Source organism: Podarcis vaucheri, assembly GCF_965113315.1.
Source record: "Podarcis vaucheri genome assembly, chromosome: 1".
NCBI classification, from domain to species: Eukaryota; Metazoa; Chordata; class Lepidosauria; order Squamata; family Lacertidae; genus Podarcis; species Podarcis vaucheri.
Genome location: NC_138759.1, coordinates 67784937 through 67803910, shown reverse-complemented (window position 1 = coordinate 67803910; position 18974 = coordinate 67784937). Strand labels below are relative to the sequence as shown.

The 18974-nt window shown below is 40.6% G+C and overlaps 1 protein-coding gene across 4 annotated transcripts in view; it reads right to left on the bottom strand.

Moving 5' to 3' along the window:
- The window catches only part of KIAA1549L (KIAA1549 like), a 150706-nt gene that overhangs the window by 28313 nt on the left and 103419 nt on the right, over nt 1-18974 (bottom strand). For all 4 annotated transcript variants that reach the window (XM_082231517.1, XM_082231518.1, XM_082231519.1 and 1 more), the window contains 2 exons: nt 8062-8240; nt 5104-5321 (listed from right to left, as the gene is read on the bottom strand). In XM_082231517.1, coding sequence (XP_082087643.1) covers nt 5104-5321; nt 8062-8240 — 397 coding nt within the window. The remainder of the gene's footprint in view (nt 1-5103; nt 5322-8061; nt 8241-18974) is intronic.

Below are 18974 nucleotides of genomic sequence, written 5' to 3'. Positions count from 1 at the left end.
ACTATACAGAGTCAACCTTCTTAAAAACTGCTACGTTTGTTTTAAGAAATAGCATTCAAGAAACAATACACTTCTAATAACACAGTTCGTAACACAGTTCATACTAGCCTTAACCAACCTAGTGTCCCCCAACTGTTTTGGACTACAACTCCCATCAGCCCCAGATCTAGCACAATAGAACCAGTCCTAAATTTCCCATATCTTGTTATCTCCAGTGCTTTTTTTCTGTGGGGACGAAGGGGTAGGTATAGCCCTAAACATTTCGTGAATCTAAGTTTTGCCTCATTGAGTTGCAGTATTTCAATATGAGGAGGAAAATGAGAGTACCCCTAAACAGTTTTTTTTAGAAAAAAAGGCACTGGTTATCACTATACCGTCAGTACACATAGTCCATAAAGAACACCAATAAGTAGCATCATTTAATCTGAAGCTCTCCAGTTATTTCGAAGGAAATCAAGCAATTGTCCCACAGCTATGACAGAGCTCTATGCTGTGGAAACGGATGATGGATGCGGGAAAGTTGCCCATTTTTCTCTGTGACACAAATTTGACAATAAACCAGACTAACAATGAACATCTATCAGATGACTCACTGGGGGTAGAAAATAAGCAAGACAGAAGCTAAGATAAAAGTGGGAGGCAGAGTTTCTGACCTACTTCATAGCTGAACAGCAGGTCTGAGGGCCAGAGTGGGGCATCTACACAGACCATGAGTGCAAATTACAATGTTGGTGGGTCTTGAAGGCTCTAGAACAGGCATCCCCAGACTTGGCCCTCCAGATGTTTTGGGACTACAACTCCCATCACCCTTAGCTAACAGGACCAGTGGTCAGGGATGATGGGTACTGTAGTCCCAAAACATCTGGAGGGCATAGTTTGGGGGTGCCTGCTGTAGAATCATATTTCCTAATGCCTTGGGGGGGCTTTATTTTTCCCTGCTCTAGTGCATGAACAAAACACTATTATTATTATTATTCTGCTTTCAACAGAAAGAGAATAACTTAACTAGCATATTGTCACATTTGTTTAGTATCATGAGACCTGTAGAGAGATCTTAGTGGGACTGGTCTGAGGTGAGGGAGGAAAATGTGGAAATGCTAGAATTTTCATACATTCATTGCAAATGTATAAAGTCATTTATTTAAGAATTTAGTACCACAAAATCCTCAACCTTGAAACATTAATCTGCATACAGAAAGGCAGAATACTAGGTTGTAAAAAAGTACAACTAATCACAAGTTTAATACAACTTTTTCCTCAGATTAGTTCGCTTCGTCTGCCACTGTCTCTGCCTTCACCTACTGCCGGTCTCCTTGCCTTTCGCCCTCCCAGTTCCAATGGGCACCAGCCACTACTAAAACAGTATACTACTAAAACAGAGGCAAACCCAAGTGAGTGGAAGAAAATGAGGAAGTTTGTCTCTATGGCTAAACTGATTCATTTAATTTGATTCAGGGGGAAAGCAACAGGATAACTTTATAATACACTGAAGATACACTGTGGAGGGGGGAAAGTGCGTCTTATAGAGCGAAAAATACGGTAAGCAGTGAGCGCAAACTTTTAAGCAATTGAGATATGTGCTGATGGCAGTCTGTCCTTATCGACAATCTAGCCATAGCATTTTGTAGCAGCTGGAGCTTCTGGACCAGGCACAAGGGCAGCCCCAAATAGAGGGTGTTACAATAGTCAAGACTTGAGGCTACTAGTGCATGAATCATCTTAGCCAGGCTATCCTTGTCCAAGAATGAGCTTGGTCAGTAAATGGCTAATAAACTTGGGACAGGAGGAACCTCTAGGGTTGCTTCCAGAAGACCTGCCCCAATATGTTTTCAGCGAGGCTAGACAAAATTGTGTCAAGCAAGCATTGTCCTACATTTTCCTCCAATACGTTTCCCCCGTCACTTTCCCTTTCCTAAAAAAACAAAAAAGCCCAATCCTCTGAGGAACTGGGTTTGTTGAGCAAGACCTCAAATCTACTTTAATTGTGCAACTGGAATTTCCCAGTCTGTGATTCAATCCCACCTGAAATAGCAACACTCTGCAAAGGGGTTTTAGGGAGCTTCCAGCCTCCACAAATCCCTTTATTGGGTAGAATTTGTGTTGCACTTCCCCCTTCTATCTTCTAGGGAAAGGGGCTAGAAATATGGAAGGAAGGAGGCAATTCAGGGAGGTGGTATGAATTTTTTCTAAGGGAATAAAGTCTCTAGAGTTCCCCTGTAGCTACCGTTAGAGGACAGAGGGGCAAGTTAATTCCAGGGGGCAGAACTGCCTGCAAACCCAAGGCAAATTGCTGTCAGAATGCACTGTTGTGTAGGCTGTCACCTCCTTTTTCCAAGAACTACTGGAGCCAGGGACAGGGCAGCTTAACATGTCCCTCCCTATGCGAGGAACAGCAGGGTGGGACTGACACTGGCCCTACACTTCTGTGATTAAAAGATTACACTGTTTTCAGATTATTTTAGGCAGATTCACACCCTTGACCTAATTGTGAAACTATTAAGGAAGGGGAGGGGGGAATCAAGAACAGTACATATAATGAGCAGTCTTTGTGAAATTGCCCTGAGATTGCCAATTAGCTGATTTAAGGAAGATTCACTAATGAGAAGGGAGGTATCAACACGAACAACTGGCACAAGCATAGGTTAGTCATTGTCGACAGGGAATACAACTGCAGCATTTTAAAACACTGACTACGTGACGAACAATACTCTGAGGAATCTATAGGGCTGGGGACCTGGTCCATGTACAACTCAGTTTATTTAGTACCACTGATAATTTGTAAATGTTTTTAGAGTGATGTTATACAAAAATATGAATGCGCGAAGGCCAGTGTGTGAATAATTTATTTGGTGACAGTTTTATTTCTTCACATTTTGAAGTACCAAGCCAAGAGGGAATAGTAACAGTAGCTGCAGAGGAGGAATATGGAGGAAAAGATTCCTAATGTCTTTATGATTTAACCTATAGATGTTGTATACTGTTTTACAAAGAGCAAATATGCAGAATTTTAAGATCTAATTGATTAAAATCTGAACTTCTCTACTAAGTAAACATGATAAAATACCTGTAATTTCATACTCTTCTGCAAAAGGTGGGTATTACTAACCCAAAATGACATCCAGTCCCGAATAATGTCTGAATTTGTGAATATTCCCTACCCACAAACACACACAAAAACCTTTTTCACTATTTGTGAGTGAATTATTGGGCAAAATGGATTAGAATAAGGAAGTTCCTTTCTCTAAAACAACAAATAAAACATTAAAACTCATGGAACACATACACCATGGCCTCTTTCTACATTGTGCACCAGCAAGCAAATCCCAGAGTACATAATAAAATTTACTGGCTCAATAGTAAAACTTCATGCTAAATATGCGTTAAGGATTTCTTGCTCCTTTGATACTTTCTAACCTTCCAGTCATGATTCCAGGGCTATATCACTTCCACTGTGTACATTAATATAAAATTTCTGCATGCTTCATTTATATTCCTAAGATAGCCTATGCTAATAGAAGAAGCTACTGTATAATTCAAACTTTATCTTATCTTCTACTATGCATATGTAACAATTCCACTTGCCTCCTCCACTGGAGACCTGTACAAAGCCCTAATGTCCCAGCAATGGCACCAGACCAACCAATCAAGAATCTTTCTTCTTTGCTGACCTGAATGGCCTTAGAATTATGTTTCTCTGGCACTTAGTTTCTTTTTTATTTAATTTTATCCAGGCTCCAATTTACATAAAAGATCTCACCATTCTTTATATACCAAAGATATTCCAGAAACTCTACGCTACATTTTCCTTTACTTCTCTGCACAGGCCTTGCAGGCAGATCTTGAGCAGAGAGCCCTGTATCTCAGGTACTGATTGAGGGATACCTATATGGGCTGGAGGAAGCACTGCAAACAATTCCAGGTAGAAAACTCACTTAACAGTTCCTAATCCCTCCTGGTCTGAGAAAACACGTGACAATAGAGTAACAGTTCAGTTCTTATTGCTTTTGAGCAGAAAAGCTCTTTCTATACACTTCTGCTTGCTTGACGGACAATGGATGGGAATTTTTGTTTCAAAACTTGCAATTTCTAATTGGCAGCTGGTTGTCAGAGGGAAAATGATATTTTCTTCCTAAGCCTTGCATAGTAGAACTGAGCATTCTGCATGACATCCATACAACTTCCGACTTTCTATATGCTGGAGTCTTCCTGCTTATCTTACAGTCAAAAGCCCATGAAGGACAGCCGCAATAAAAAAATTAATGGCCAGCATAAAAGTTAATGGTTCTTGTTTATTACAATACTAAGAGACACCAGCACAACTATCTGTCCTTATAAGAATAAGTACTGTATACTGAACTAAGAAAGCAACAAATTCAGATGGGGAACATTAAGAAAATACAGAAAATTCCAACAGAGGCCACATACAAAGCCATTAATAATTTATTAATTACATCAAAAAATGAGGGGGGCAATAAAACCCACAGAATCACCTATCTAAAGCTCTTTACAGCAGGGTTTCCTGTTCCTGCTAGCTAGGGGTGATGGGAGTTGTAGTCTCAAAACAGCTGGAGACTCAAATTTTGGAAACCCTGCTCTATAAAAATAGGGTTCAGCATATACTCGACCCTGACTGCTAACATAGGCAAAAAAGGAGAAGTCATTAGTTTGTAACATCAGCATTTGAAATTTGCTGTACTGTCATCTATTTTTCCAACATCCACAGTACTGTATGTAGCACAGCACACTCCAGGGCAGACCACCATCCCTCTCCTGGTGTCAAGAGATAATAGTAATTCTGAGGTCTGATCAATAGGCAGGAAAAAAGAGAATGTTATCCCAACAGCCATATTGCTTTTCAACTCTTTTATCATCATATTACAGCTTAATGCATTCATAAATAAAGCACCAATCATCTCAAGGAAATGGCAAATCACTAAACAGGGGAAAGATGGCAGATATGGGAACATTCTTCACACGCAGAAAAAAACCCTTATCACTTCATGCTGCCATTCTGCCAATTGGCACTACTCCTCACCACTTGCCTTTTTATGGTAGAGGTGGAAATGATGTGATAAATGACAAAAAAATATACCAAATACTCACCTGTTTTTGGGTTCTGCAAACGGAGAAGATCCATCCGTATCAGCATCCAAAATATGATCTATTTCATTTTGTGCTTTTTCATACATCTTTTTTCTGTCTGCTAAGCCCTTGTTATTATCAACTTGGGGAAAGTCATAATAGCCTTTTCGTTTGGCTTTCAGGCGTAATTTGTTGCGATAGTGCTCTATATCAGATTTCTGCTTCAAGGCTTTGTTAACCTGACAAACAAAAAATACTTATAATCAAATCTATTTGTTAAGATTAACCCTCTGATTAAGGCTTGTTGACTTTTGGCCAATTATTTTATAGCCTATAGATTATATATGAGTAGGCATTTAAGTTTCCTTTTTGGTAGAATTGGCAACTATCCCTAGATGAAACCTCAGGCAGTAGTGTCTAAACCATAGTTTACAATGGTGATAAAAATGGGACACTATCCTCAACTACCTATGCCAGACCTCAGCATCAGGCAAATCTCAAAGTAACAAGGAAATCTGACAGTTCTCCTACATTCAACTCCCAGCTCACTTCTGCAAATCATGTTAACAGTCTACTCACATTGGCAGTGAAATGTCATAGCAATGAATGCATGCAAGATCACTGCTCTAAGTGCCTATAATGGAACATCGTACATTGCAAGTTTTTTTCCAGGTTATGGAAGAAGAACCTCAAACTCATCTGTGTTCATTACCATTACTAACATGAGCAGACCACATGTGTGAGCAGTGATTTACAGCAGGGAGTAGGCAGCTGACTGTGGGGGATTTCAATCTGTTTTATTTATAACAGCATTCACTTTAGCCAATGGAAATGTGAGTTCATGATCGGGATTGGCTCTTATCACAATGTGCAGTAATGTGAAGATGTAACTAGCCCTTTCTCTATACTGAGAATAGACAAAAGAGTACTCTGCAGATGATGCTGAACTACAGCTCCCATCATCCCTGATTGTTGACCGTGCTAGCCGTGGTTGATGGAGGGTACTATGATGGCTACCCCTGCCCTATATCTTAGGCTATATCCCTCCAACCACAACTTTGCATCAGAATTACATTTTGAAACAAATAGGTATTTTATGTAAAGTATGCATTCATTGTGCAAACAGGGCCTGCTGTATGGAATGCTGAATAAAATAAGGAAAGGCTGTCCCCTTTCACTGTGTGCAAATTGTGGGAATTTCCCCCTCTTGCAGGTCTTCGGTGTCAATTGATAAATATCAATATACATCAGTTTAAATATGAATGTGGCAAGAAATATAGGGAGTCCTGGACTGGGTACATTCCCCTGGAAGGAGCCAAGTCTGTAACTTAGGAGTGCTCCTGGTCCCACATTGTCACTCACTGGAGACTCAGGTGGCCTTTATGGGCTAGGAATGCCTTTCTCAACTATGGCTGGTTTGCCAGCTGCAGCCCTTTTGGGGCAGAGATGACATGGTCACGGTACTCCACGCTCTGGCAACTTCCAAGTTGGATTACCGCAATGGGGCTGCCCTTGAAGACAATTCAGAAACTTAAACTATTCAAAAATGACTTAGGCCCCAAATATGTGAAACTACAGATATTAAGATCAGCAGAAGTCCTCTTGGTAGTTTCATAACCCTCAGAATGCATTCTCTGTGCCAGTTCCTAGATGGTGGAATTTCCTTTCCACAAAACTGGTCTATAACTTGGGAGTTTTCCTGTATACTGGAGACTCAAGTGGCCAGCTCTGACTCATTTGCCAGCTATGGCCTCTTTTGGACAAATGATTTGCTGCTGTACTCTATACTTGGGTCACTTCCAGATTTGATTATTGTAGCGCACTCTACAGGTGAAACTTGAAAAATGAGAATATTGTGGGAAAGTTCATTTATTTCAGTAGTTCAACTTAAAAGGTGAAACTAATATATGAGATGGACTCATGGCATGCAAGGCGAGATATGTCAAGCCTTTTTGTTATAATTTTGACGATTATGGCGTACACCTGTATGTGGGGCTGCACTTGAAGATGACCCAGAAACTTTAGCAGGTCCAAAATGCAGCAGCCAGATTACTGGCAGGGGTTCCATGTAGAATTCATATACCGTATTTTTCGCTCTATAACACGCACCCGACCATAACACGCACGTAGTTTTTAGAGGAGGAAAATCTGTAGGCATGCCACCCATAGGCATACCCTCCGTAACACGCACAGACATTTCCCCTTACTTTTTAGGAGGAAAAAAGTGAGTGTTATGGTGCAAAAAATACGGTAATTTACATTACCTTAAAGTTAAATGTAATTAAATATATGTGGTGCTTTGATGGGGGGGGGTTGTTGAATACTGACTGTTGCTTCTTGTGCAAGTAAGTGAAAGCAAGAAAATGTTTTTTGGGTGGAGAACTCACAAAACCACTGTTCTAAAACAGCTGCTCTGGTTGCTACTTCACTTCTGATCCCAATGCAAGTTGCTCACCTATGTGTTTGTAGCCCTAAACAACTTAGGCCACCAAATATGTGATAATCACCTCCATCCCCGCACACATTATTAAATTCTAAGATCAACAGAGGGGGCCCTCTTCGTAGTTTTGCTGTTCTTCTTCTTCCATTTGTCATACATACTGAGTAGTATGACTATGGATAATTTTTGCATAAGGCAGTACAAAAAGGATAAAATAACTTTTTGCATGATTTCACCATAATGAAATTACCCCATCTTAGCAGTCACAAAAGGCAACAGAGGACACTCCCCCCCCCTCTTTTTTTCTCTCCATCCTTCCTTTCAGAAATTGCAGCCACAACCTGAATGGTCTTTAGCCCTTTCTTAGGCAGCTCCACATACAACCTGTCAACACCACAAGTCACAAAACATTCCCCACCAGAGGCTAGCTTTCCAACCAGTGTCAATCGGATCTGGTAGCCAAGTGCTCCTCTGAGCACTTGCTTTAAAGACCCGCCAATGCATAAATGATTACACAACTTTATTGGATATAATCTTACCTCTCCGTTAAGGACAGCAGTTTCCTGATTCCTATCCGAAGATGTGTGTGCGGGAGGCAAAGCTACAGGCTTTATGGCAATCAACTGTACAGATCCAGAAGATGTGTCGAAGGGATCAATGGCAGACTTGGCAATGCTATCAAAGAGCATATCTCCCTCCTCTTCATCACTTATGGGCACTAAAACATATTAGGATTAAGTCAGCATATGGTTTGGGCATTTCAATTCTGAGTTGGTGAGGAGGAAAGTGAAAATGAATTGCATGTAATCCTGGGGTCCCCAACATGTCCCTGTGAGTACCACAACACCCCAGAAACAGATATCCCTGCTACTCACCAAAGCCCTCTTGACCCTTCTCATTTTTTAAAAAATAAGTTTTGGCCTTTTATGGTTGTTTCATTGGGGGTTGTCTAATTTTTTGTCTATTTTTTGGGGGGTAGGTGTGCATGTTTTGCCTGGGCGTTCTGGGTATCACTGGTTATTGTCAGTGAAATATGTATTTCTGGGTGGGGCCACAATGGTTTTGTGGATTTCAAAATGTGCCTCCATGCTCCAAAAAGGTTGGGGACCCCGGATTGTAATAAACACTTTCTGTATATGAGCCTCCTATATTTAAAATCACTGGCATTAGATTTCAAATCCAATGAATCTTTTGGGGGTTTTGTCATGCAAGGCATTATGATTTAAGCAGATACTTCAATAAAGGAGGGTTTATTTTAAAACAGGCTGTGCTGCTGAACATACAGGTAAATCATATGAAAGAAATGCATTAAACTCCAAACAATTAAGGGGGGTGTTGCATATGGAAGGCTAAACAATATTTTGTGACACTGAGTTGGCATAGCAATGTGTACAGCGTGGGCCATTTACAAACAGTAATTATTTTGTGGGTGAAATTCAATTGCATACGAGCCTTCAGGTGGTGCAATTAAAGTGAATTTGGTGCTCTTGTGCAACAAACCCTCTTTTTCAAAACAAAACAAAACAGACTTTTTGATGTTAGGAAAGTGATGAGTAAATGCACTGGAAAGTGTGCAACAACAATTGCTTGATGCAAAATCATATTATCTCCCTGTAAACAGATCATAACCAACATCATATACCTCCCAGCAAACTTTGTGGACACAATCAGGATGAATGCAAAATAAACTGGTCATCTGAATGCTATCCTAACAGGTACCTGCTACCTGGTTCAATGAGTCTTATGCCTGATTCAGGTATCAAGATGATGGTGAAAGAGTACCTCTTCTACTACCACTTTCCTTGCATTCTCTCCCTCTCATCTCCTCCTCCACAAGTGAGAGCAGAGAGAGAGAAAGCTTTCACTTTAAAACAAACCTCTGATCCCAAATATGTACAATCTCAAGGAACTGTGGTTTTCTTCTAACCACAGCTGGTCAAAACTACAGGTTCCAGACACTAAGAAGAGAAGAGGAGGAAGGAGGAACAAGATAGCCACCCATGTATTTTGTTCCCCCTACATGCCAACCCACCCAAAAGCAGAGATCCTATCAAACTAGTTTAATTAATTCTGTTATGTAACCGAGTGATATTTGTGCTGTATCCAGTATAATCAAAGAATAAATTACTGTCGGGTTGGCATTTTCAAACCTGCATTTCCGAAGATTTAGTTCCTCTGAAAATTTATTGTTCTTTTAATTACTGTAAGAATTACAGAGCAAGTCAATTTATGCCATCAAGATATGAAGTTGGTCTGTTCCAACAATGCCTGCATTATATGTTCAGAGTGATCTGAAGCTCATGTACACACACAGGAAATAAGTGTCTATAGCAGCTGTGACAGGAACTTACTTAAATTGTTGAGAAATATAAAGGTTATCTCAGGCTTCTTATTAATTTCCTTATGGTTTGCAAAATTGTGCATAAAAAGGTCTCTTAGAAGCTTTTGGAAAAGAACTGCACATTTCTCTAACAAATATATTTAGGAGATTGGGATGAAGAGTGGCACAGGTAGGCATTGCCAAATAGCTTTCTACCAATAGGGAGGATATTTCTGTTCATTGAAATGAGACTTAGCCTCTGTTTTACTTCAGTTTAACATTATTTCTTTAACAATACACAAATTGCATGATTTATAAACTATATGACACATTACAAGAACCATAATGAGGCATTTGGTCCAAGAAACAGAAAAACATATCATTATGAGTAGGACTTTCTCAGACTGGGGAAGAGTGATTTTCAGTGGCAGCTACAAACGCATAAAAGAGAAGGGATACTTGATGCAATTCAGGTAGTATGGAGATATTCCCAGCTTCCACGGAAAATTGTATTTCCCCCAGTCTGTGGGTTATTCAAATGTAGAAGATGGGAATTCTCACACTCATCTATTCCGCCAAATACAGGGCTTCTCTTCGTCTCTTACATTCCTGGCTCCAGCTACAAATCCTCCCTTCCAAATTACAAAACAGAGCCTGCTCACATGTGTAAAGAATTCAACTTTGTTTGACTTACAGCACAAGCCTAACCATGCCTACTTGGAAACAACACCTATTGAAATCAATGGTGTTTACTCCCAGGTGAGTTTAGATTTCAGCCTTTGTTAGCTTGCAGTCGGTGGGCTCTTGTGTCTTTATATACAGTAGATTTCTATGAGAGTCAGGGAACCTGGGTTATGTTTGCATCAAATTCCATTTTTTGTCAATCACCAGAGCAATTACAATACCTTCTATACCCATCTCTCTCATTCATTCATACATACATACACGCACACACCATAAAGACATGGCCAATACATGAGATAAGAAAGTTCTGACACAATAGAATGGATTGTAGAATTTAGATTGGGCGGGGGAGGGGGTTTCCATTTTTAAATCCACATACATATCCATTAAAAAGTCCTCCGGCAAAAGAAAAACTGGAGAAGAAAAGGTTCCAGAAAGCCCTCTATCCATTCTGCCAATTTTCTATTTGTAGTGAGCTGTTCTTTTTTTCTTTTCTCTATATGGGGAAGGTGTTCAAAACAATATTCTAATATTTTGACTGATCCATTCTACCACCTTGGGAACCTTTGACTTCATTATGCTGCAGAGAGACTGAGCACATGTGATTGAAGATAAGTTTGACAAATGTTGACATTCCAAAAACCCTGATTTGCCCAATTTTTCACAGTTCATCTGTGATTGCAGAATGTTTAGATAATATTTTGTACCTATCAAGTTCAATTTTAGCTGTATTTTAAAAAATAAACTTTATTCTTACAACATAATAGATGCACCTTATTCTTTTATGTTTTTCTCACCCTTCTCTTTGTCCATGTTTTTTTTAGATTGAAAGCCTGTAAGATCTGAAAGCAGTGTACTTAGGTATAGGTGCTATACAAATAATGAATATTATTGTACCATTATCATCGTCTTCATCACTACCATCACGATCTAGGGTGCTTCACTCTTGGAGAAACTTTGACACAGTGATGCAAAATCCTTTTATTCCGGTTTGAGCAGCTACCTGAGAAAGTTAATGGAACCTAATGGAAGAAAAGAAATCCACTGGATTTCTTATTAGCAGTATTGGTAGCATTTGCATGTGTGGAAGACAGATGTTGGCAACTGGAAAGTTTACTCAAGACAGTAACATGGGGTAGGCTCCAAGGAAGAATTTAAGGGTCACAACTCAACCAAATTATGTTAATATATTTATAGAGTCCTTTCTGCTTCATTTTCTGTTTAGAAATTATACAGTCCATTTGACTGGCAAAGTGCCAATTAACACAGAAAACTGCTGGGTGGGTGTTTTTTGGGGGGTCCCCTTTCAAAAAGGCATGCAATTTCAAGGGCATTGAATCTGTTATATCTTTTATGAAAACGTGCAGCATAATACGTAGCATTTTCTAAATTATTTTCAGACTTTGTTTTACAGCACAATTCTATATACCGTATTTTTCGTCCTATAAGGCACACCGGCCCATAGGACGCACCTCATTTTTTTGGGGGGGGGAATGAATTTAAAAAAATTATTCCCCCCCCCAGCCCTGGCTGCCGCCCCAAGCTTTGCGCTCACCTGCCCGAAGCAGGGGAAGCCCTCCGGAGGGCTCCCCGTGCTTCGGGCGACAGGCTGCCGCCCCAAGCCTCGCGCACCCGGCGGGACCTCCTGCCGGGCGCGCAAGGCTTGCGGACACTCGCGGGGGCTGCAGGCTGCTGCCCGCAAGCCTTGTGAGTCCGCGGGTACTCCCACCAGGCTTGCAAGGCTTGCGGATAGCTTCCTGAAGCCTGGAGAGCGAGAGGGGTCAGTGCGCACCGATGCCTCTCGCTCTCCAGGCTTCAGCGAAAGCCTGCATTCGCCCCATAGGACGCACCCAGATTTCCCCTTCATTTTTGGAGGGGGAAAAGTGCGTCCTATGGGGCGAAAAATACGGTATATGTCTGCTCAGAAGCAAGTTGCATTGAGTCCAATAGTGCTTACTCTCAGGGAGATGGTTACAGGATTGCTGCCTTATACTCTTATACCATTTCAGTTGTAGTAATTCATATGACTACTAAACCTGGAGGTCAGCGTAGTGATCTCTGGCCAAATCCATTTATCAGAGACTGTAGATGTTATCACTCGGCCTATTCTTAAACCCATTAAAGCTACTTTGGGGCTACATTCCTGTAAATGGAATCTTAACTGCTGTAACTACCATAGTCTTCAACATACATTTGTTGACAACCACAGAAACTGAAAAGTACTAGAGATCCCAGATGCTGTTATTCATTCACACATTATTTCACTCACTTAAATGATACAAAATAAAAAAAATTCCTTCCTGTAGCACCTTAAAGACCAACTAAGTTAGTTCTTGGTATAAGCTTTCGTGTGCATGCACAGGGTGTATCTGAAGAAGTGTGCATGCACACGAAAGCTTATACCAAGAACTAACTTAGTTGGTCTTTAAGGTGCTACAGGAAGGAATTTTTTTATTTTGACTATGGCAGACCAACACGGCTACCCATCTGTAACTTAAATGATACAGTTCCCATGAGTGCAAAAAAGTACTCATCACAACATATGAACAGATTATATTGGATAAGGGATAAAGAAGAAAATAACTATGTCAAGGCAGTAGTCCTATAAAAACTAAAACTGCAATCCTAATCCCGTTAACCTGAGATCAGGTCCCACTGAATTCAATGGGATTTACTTCTGAGTAGATCTACTTAGGACTACAACTACCTTGAGAATTCAGTAAACATGTACAAGACTGGGCTACACTTACTTTCTATGGGTATAAAATGACCAGACATCACCATGACATTAGTAAACACATCCTAATAATGTGTTTTATGTGTTTTCTATCCTGTTCTCTAAAGACTTGATTTGAATCAACCACATACATAATAAGCAAGCCCAGTTCCTTCATTTAGTCAGAATCCTGCTTTTTGATTTTTTTTCAATGTTGTGTGTCATGTTTCAGAACAAACTTTCAAGCTAGCCTTAAGATACAGCCTCAACACATATCTTAAGAAGAAAACAACGCCAAAATTAATTATTTAAATGTGAGAAAATCTGAGCCTTAAACTATGATAATACTGTATAAGAAAGCTGGAAAAAGAATTTCTCTCATCCTTGGAACAGAATACTTGTTCGATAAATGTCACTTAAATTACAAATCTGACTTTATTCTTATGTTTCATCTCACTGACACATGAGTGATAAAATCAAGATGTGGTTTACAAATGTTGGCAAAGTTAAGCTGTCATTTAGATGGCAATGAACTGTAAGCAAACACTGTGGGCAGTTTATGTTTGGTCTTATCTATCTCTTTCGCAGTGACTTCACAAAGTTTGCTCAGAAGAATCTGATTAAGCTCCACAATCATCAACATGTAAATCACCAATAGGCTCTCACAAGTGCATGGAGCCTATTATGGGGCTGGGGCAAAATACTGGATTGCCCACATTTTGCCATAATTTCACAAAAAACTATCTTGACAGCAGAAAGTACAGCATGTTCAGAATTTTGAAATGTACTTGAATAGACTACGGCAAACTTAATTCTAAAGGCCTTCACTTAAAATTGTGGAGCCTTAATGAGTTTTTTTTTATTCCTATGGAAAAAACATGTTCATTTTTTAGGGGAAGGGCAACAGCTGTTTGTGTATGTTGCGTATTGTAATGAAGGGGGAAAGGGAAACAGCCTTCAGCTAAAGCTATTATTTTACTTTGCTTGTACACAGCTCTACAGTGTCCTTTTATATTCATTTCATCCTCCTACTCATTTCCAAAGCACAGCAACACTAACCATTTACTAGAGGAAGAAGGGGCTAGTTACTATAGAAACTAGAATTTCACTGAAATATTCTGCATATTGCACTGGCACTTTTCTGTTGAGATTAATCATGTTTCTAGAAAAGCACTACCTCTTAGGATTGCAGAGAGTCTCACGCAGCCCAGCCCATCCTACCTACAACTGATAGAACAAACAATCTGAGACCAAGGTTACAAAGGCATGTTGGTGGAGAAGGCAGCTAAGCTGGAAAGGCTCTCAGGCTAGCCTTGGGAGCTCAGACACCACATGCACAGGTTTCAAGACCAAGTGACACTGTTTATCATGTGTGTAAATGCAGCAGGTGATAAAGAAACCCTTGGAAAATGAATTTGCAAACACACACCCATTAAGGATCATTAAGAGCCCTTGTGGGTCAGGCCAGTGGCCATCTCATCTAGCACCCTGTTCTCACAGGATGCCCTAAAAGATGCCTATAGGAAGCAAGGCCTGAGCTGCACTCTCCCCGCAACTCATAGATAAAGGGATACTGCTTCCAACAGTGGTGGGAGAACTTAACCTTATCTTCCATGAACTCACCTAAGCCTCCCCAGCAGAAGCAAATTCCGTATTTTAATTATGTGCTTTGTTTGAAGAAGTGCTTCTTTTTATTTGTCCTGAAACTCCCAACATTCAGCTTCAATGGATGACCCCGAGTTCTAGTATCCATGATAAATGGATAAAAACATTTCTCTACACCATGCATAGTCTTGTACACTTCTATCACATTCTCACTTAACTTGCCTTCTCTCTAAATTGAAAAGTCCCAAATGTCACAGCCTTTCCGCACTGGGCAGTTGACCATCCCTTGATCAGTTTTGTTTCCAACACTTCAGTATCCTTTGATGTGAACTGTACACAGTATTCCAAGTGTAGTATAGATCTGCATTCTGATATTGGCAGTTTTATTTTTAGTCCCTTTGCTAATGATCCCGGATATGGAATTCACCTTTTCCACAGCTGCCACACAGTCTTCATCAGGTCACAATGTTTGAGCAACCCTACAACCCTAAGGTCTTGTTCCTTGTTAGTGACTGTCAGCTAAGAACACATCAGTGTATATGGGAAACTAAGATATTTTGCCCCAATGTACATCACTTTACACTTGTTTACAATGATTTCATTATTTTAGTACTCATTTATCAAGTTTGGAGATACCAATACCAATCTTCTGGGGACCTTATTTTCTACATCCCTCTATTGAGAGAACTGTCCATTTCTTCCTACTCTCTGGTTCCTGTTTCTTAGCCAGTTACTGATCCATAAGGGTACCTGCTATCTCATTCCATGACTACAAATCTTACTTGGGAACCTTTGGTGACATACTTTATTGAAAGCTTTTTGAATGTCTATAGACACAATTATTTTCTGCCAATGACTCAATGCGAGATACTGCATAACTCAAATTAAAACCACAGGTACTTTTCACCATAAAATCCTTTGCTGCTAATTGATAGCATTTTCTTCCTCAAAACAAAAGGTATATGAGAAAACCTGCATGAATGATACCTCCACATGAGCAGGCACCAACATGGAGTGCCCAGCTCACATGTCATATCATCTGACTGGTGAAAGGTTGGGGGAGGGGAGAGAGCGAGACGGAGATGCATCATTCCTCCATCATGCAAAAAAGTCCAGAATCTTATGTGAACTTTGCCAACTCTATATTCATTGGCCAGGATTAAACTTAAGTTACTGCAGCACATCTACAAAAAGGAACACAATTTTTAATATTATGAAGAGGCACATTCAGAATTTGGCTGTAGCAAACATTGCTCTGTCTTTATTAGCAGGAAAGTGAGCAGGAAAACACAGTGACCCGTGAAGACGTGATTGATAAAAGACAGTGATTTTAAATTAATCTTCTATTAAAAATCCTAACAAGCAATTCTAACTATGAATAGAAGGTCACCTCTCCCAAAATGTTAGGGTGGTGTTCAGCTAAATTGCCCAGTAGCCCAAGGACCTCAGCCTATGGAATGGAACTTCCTAACCCTCCCCTTCCCTAATCTTCTCTGGTTGGTTGGGGCGGGGGGAACCTAGAGCAGATCTGGAGGGGGCATGGGAAGAGGAAGTCTCGTTGCACAGGCCAAAGTCCTTGTGCCAATGAAACAGCTTTATTGGCTACATCCCTTGGCCTTTCAGTGAAGTGTTTCTTGAATGTACATTTCAACTGTTTCCTATTTGTGTGCTTATCTACACCTGAATGAGGGACTCTTTTAAGCAGAGCTGCACTAAAGTTTATATTTTAAAAGTAACCAAATGTTATCACTTTCCTCTGTTAACTAAATGCCAGAAGAACAGATTCTAAAATTGGTCTGTTACTATGACAACTGATGAACCAATCTTAACTTTGAGTCTGTATCAACCAAGTGAATAACAAAGAGATTCTGATTTTCAGATCCTGCATTTTCTGAAATACATTAAAAACTGAAAAAAATACATTAAAGGCTTAGCAAGATAGCCAAAGTGTGCTCCAGCTTATACTTTGCTTCTTGGGTCTTGCAGCTTGCTAATAAAGCTGTGTACATACCATACAAGTAAAACACATTTGAAGCCCATACACCCCCAAAGAATCCTGGGAAATGTAATTTGTTAATGGTGTTGGGAATCGTAGCTCTGAAAAGTATAAACTAGTTCTCAGATTTCTTTGGAAAAACAAATGTCATTTAAATGTATGGCGCATATGCAGCCTTATATTTTAAAGAACAGCCTTATATCTGCAAGGACAGAACAAAAACATGGTGATATCATTTGGTCACGCAGGAGCAGAGGCCTACCTAGGGGCTGGTGAAACCACAGACCCAAGCAGGGGGACAAAAATCACTCCAGAAATCTGTCTCCGGTTATCTATGTAAGGTCATGAGTTCAGACAAAAGCTGGGAGCCGAGCGGTAGGAGAAATGGCAAGGCGGTACGAAGGTAGATCACTGGAGACACTGGTGTGCATGGCGTATGTGTGTGGCAATGCCGCAGGAGAAGCTTCCCACACTTCTTGTGCCACGACACAAAGGTGCAATTTTGTGCCCTTCCTCCTTGCCTCACCCTCACTCCAGATGCATCGGGGACTTGGGTCATATAAAATGTAGTAATTTCCAATGTGACTATTGCAGTAAAGTTATTGGGAAGGCCGGGGTGTGTGTGGAACAGGACACTGGTGCAGCTCCTTGCCAAAGGCGCAAGGGATCCAAGGTGTGCCTCTGTGCAAGAGCTCTTTTAGAACTTTCGTGCATAAGTATGAATAAGAATAATGAATTTCAATAGCAGAAGTTCCACACAAGCCACTCTTGCCATTGAAGTGAATGAAGAAGCCTGCACATATGACCTATCACATAGGTCTGAACCTGGCCATACACTAGTGTAAGAAGGCGGCTAGATTGAGACCTTCAGAGGCCCTAAGCCAGGCATAGGCAAACGCGACCCTCCAGATGTTTGGGGACTACAACTCCCATCATCCCTGACCACTGGTCCTGTAAGCTAGGGATGCTGGGAGTTGTAGTCCCAAAAAACATCTGAAGGGCTGAATTTGCCCATGCCTGCCCTAAGCACTGAAAAGATTGTGGTTCCCGCTTGCCCATATGCAATTCTTTCTTTCTTATTACCATCACAGCTCAGCCACTAAGTCGCAATCAAACAAATATAGTTGCAGTTTTCAGAACAGTGGAGGACTGTTAGGAATTGACAGCACAGTGAAAGGCTAATGATATTGGGGGGGGGTGTTGCAGCACATTCACTGTCACCTAGAAAGGGTTGCTGAACGCTAGTAGGGCTGGTGGGGTTCCTCGTAATGCATGCTGAAGCAAAGTATTTTGCCATTTTGCCACTTGGATAGTAATTTCATTAATGGAGTCTGACAAAAGGAGGGAGGTGTAAAAATTATCAGGTCTGCCTGGAAATTTAGTTAATATAGGTGAAATCTATAAAAGAGCGAATGCTCTAAAAATATGAGTACACGCTGAACTGTTTCCCAAGTGACAAGAGCAGACATGTTGATTATAAGAGATGGACCAAAGTAAAGACTCTGCAATATTCAGGAATTTCTAATGTATAGTCAGCTGGAACTGCTACAGTTTCCAACTGTAGAACATGGCCTGAGTCTTGTACTTGTGGAGGGGCTACGTTTTAGATTTGTTGTTTAACTGTGTGTTTAGCTCTCAGAGGCCCCAAGTTTGATAGAGCTGAAGGGGTGATTCAACATCAGTAACAAAAAGAGAACAGAAAAATGGGGGAAGAGTGTGCCGTGGGGTGTAAGGAAGTCTAACCAAGTTCTGATTTTTCGCATGGTGACTATTTTGAAATATCAAATAATTATTTAACAAATTTTGTGTGTGTGTGCACGTCCCTGCTTTGCTGGTGCCCTAAACATGAGCTTAGTCTGCCTACTGAGTAATTCTCCACTGGCAAGAAGCTGCTGAGGCTAGAACTGGGAGCTTTCAGTTCTATGTTCTATATGGTAAATATCAGAATTGCACCTTCATAGAATGGTAGAGTTGGAATGGACCCCGAAGTCATCTCTTCCAACCCTCCTCAGAAATGGTTCTGAATATTTAGTATTCTCAAACTATAAGCTGGCCCTCCTGGACATGAACGGCTATAGAGGCTTCATGTTTGGCCCAGAAACTTGCTGGAGCAACAAATTTCTGGTTCTCA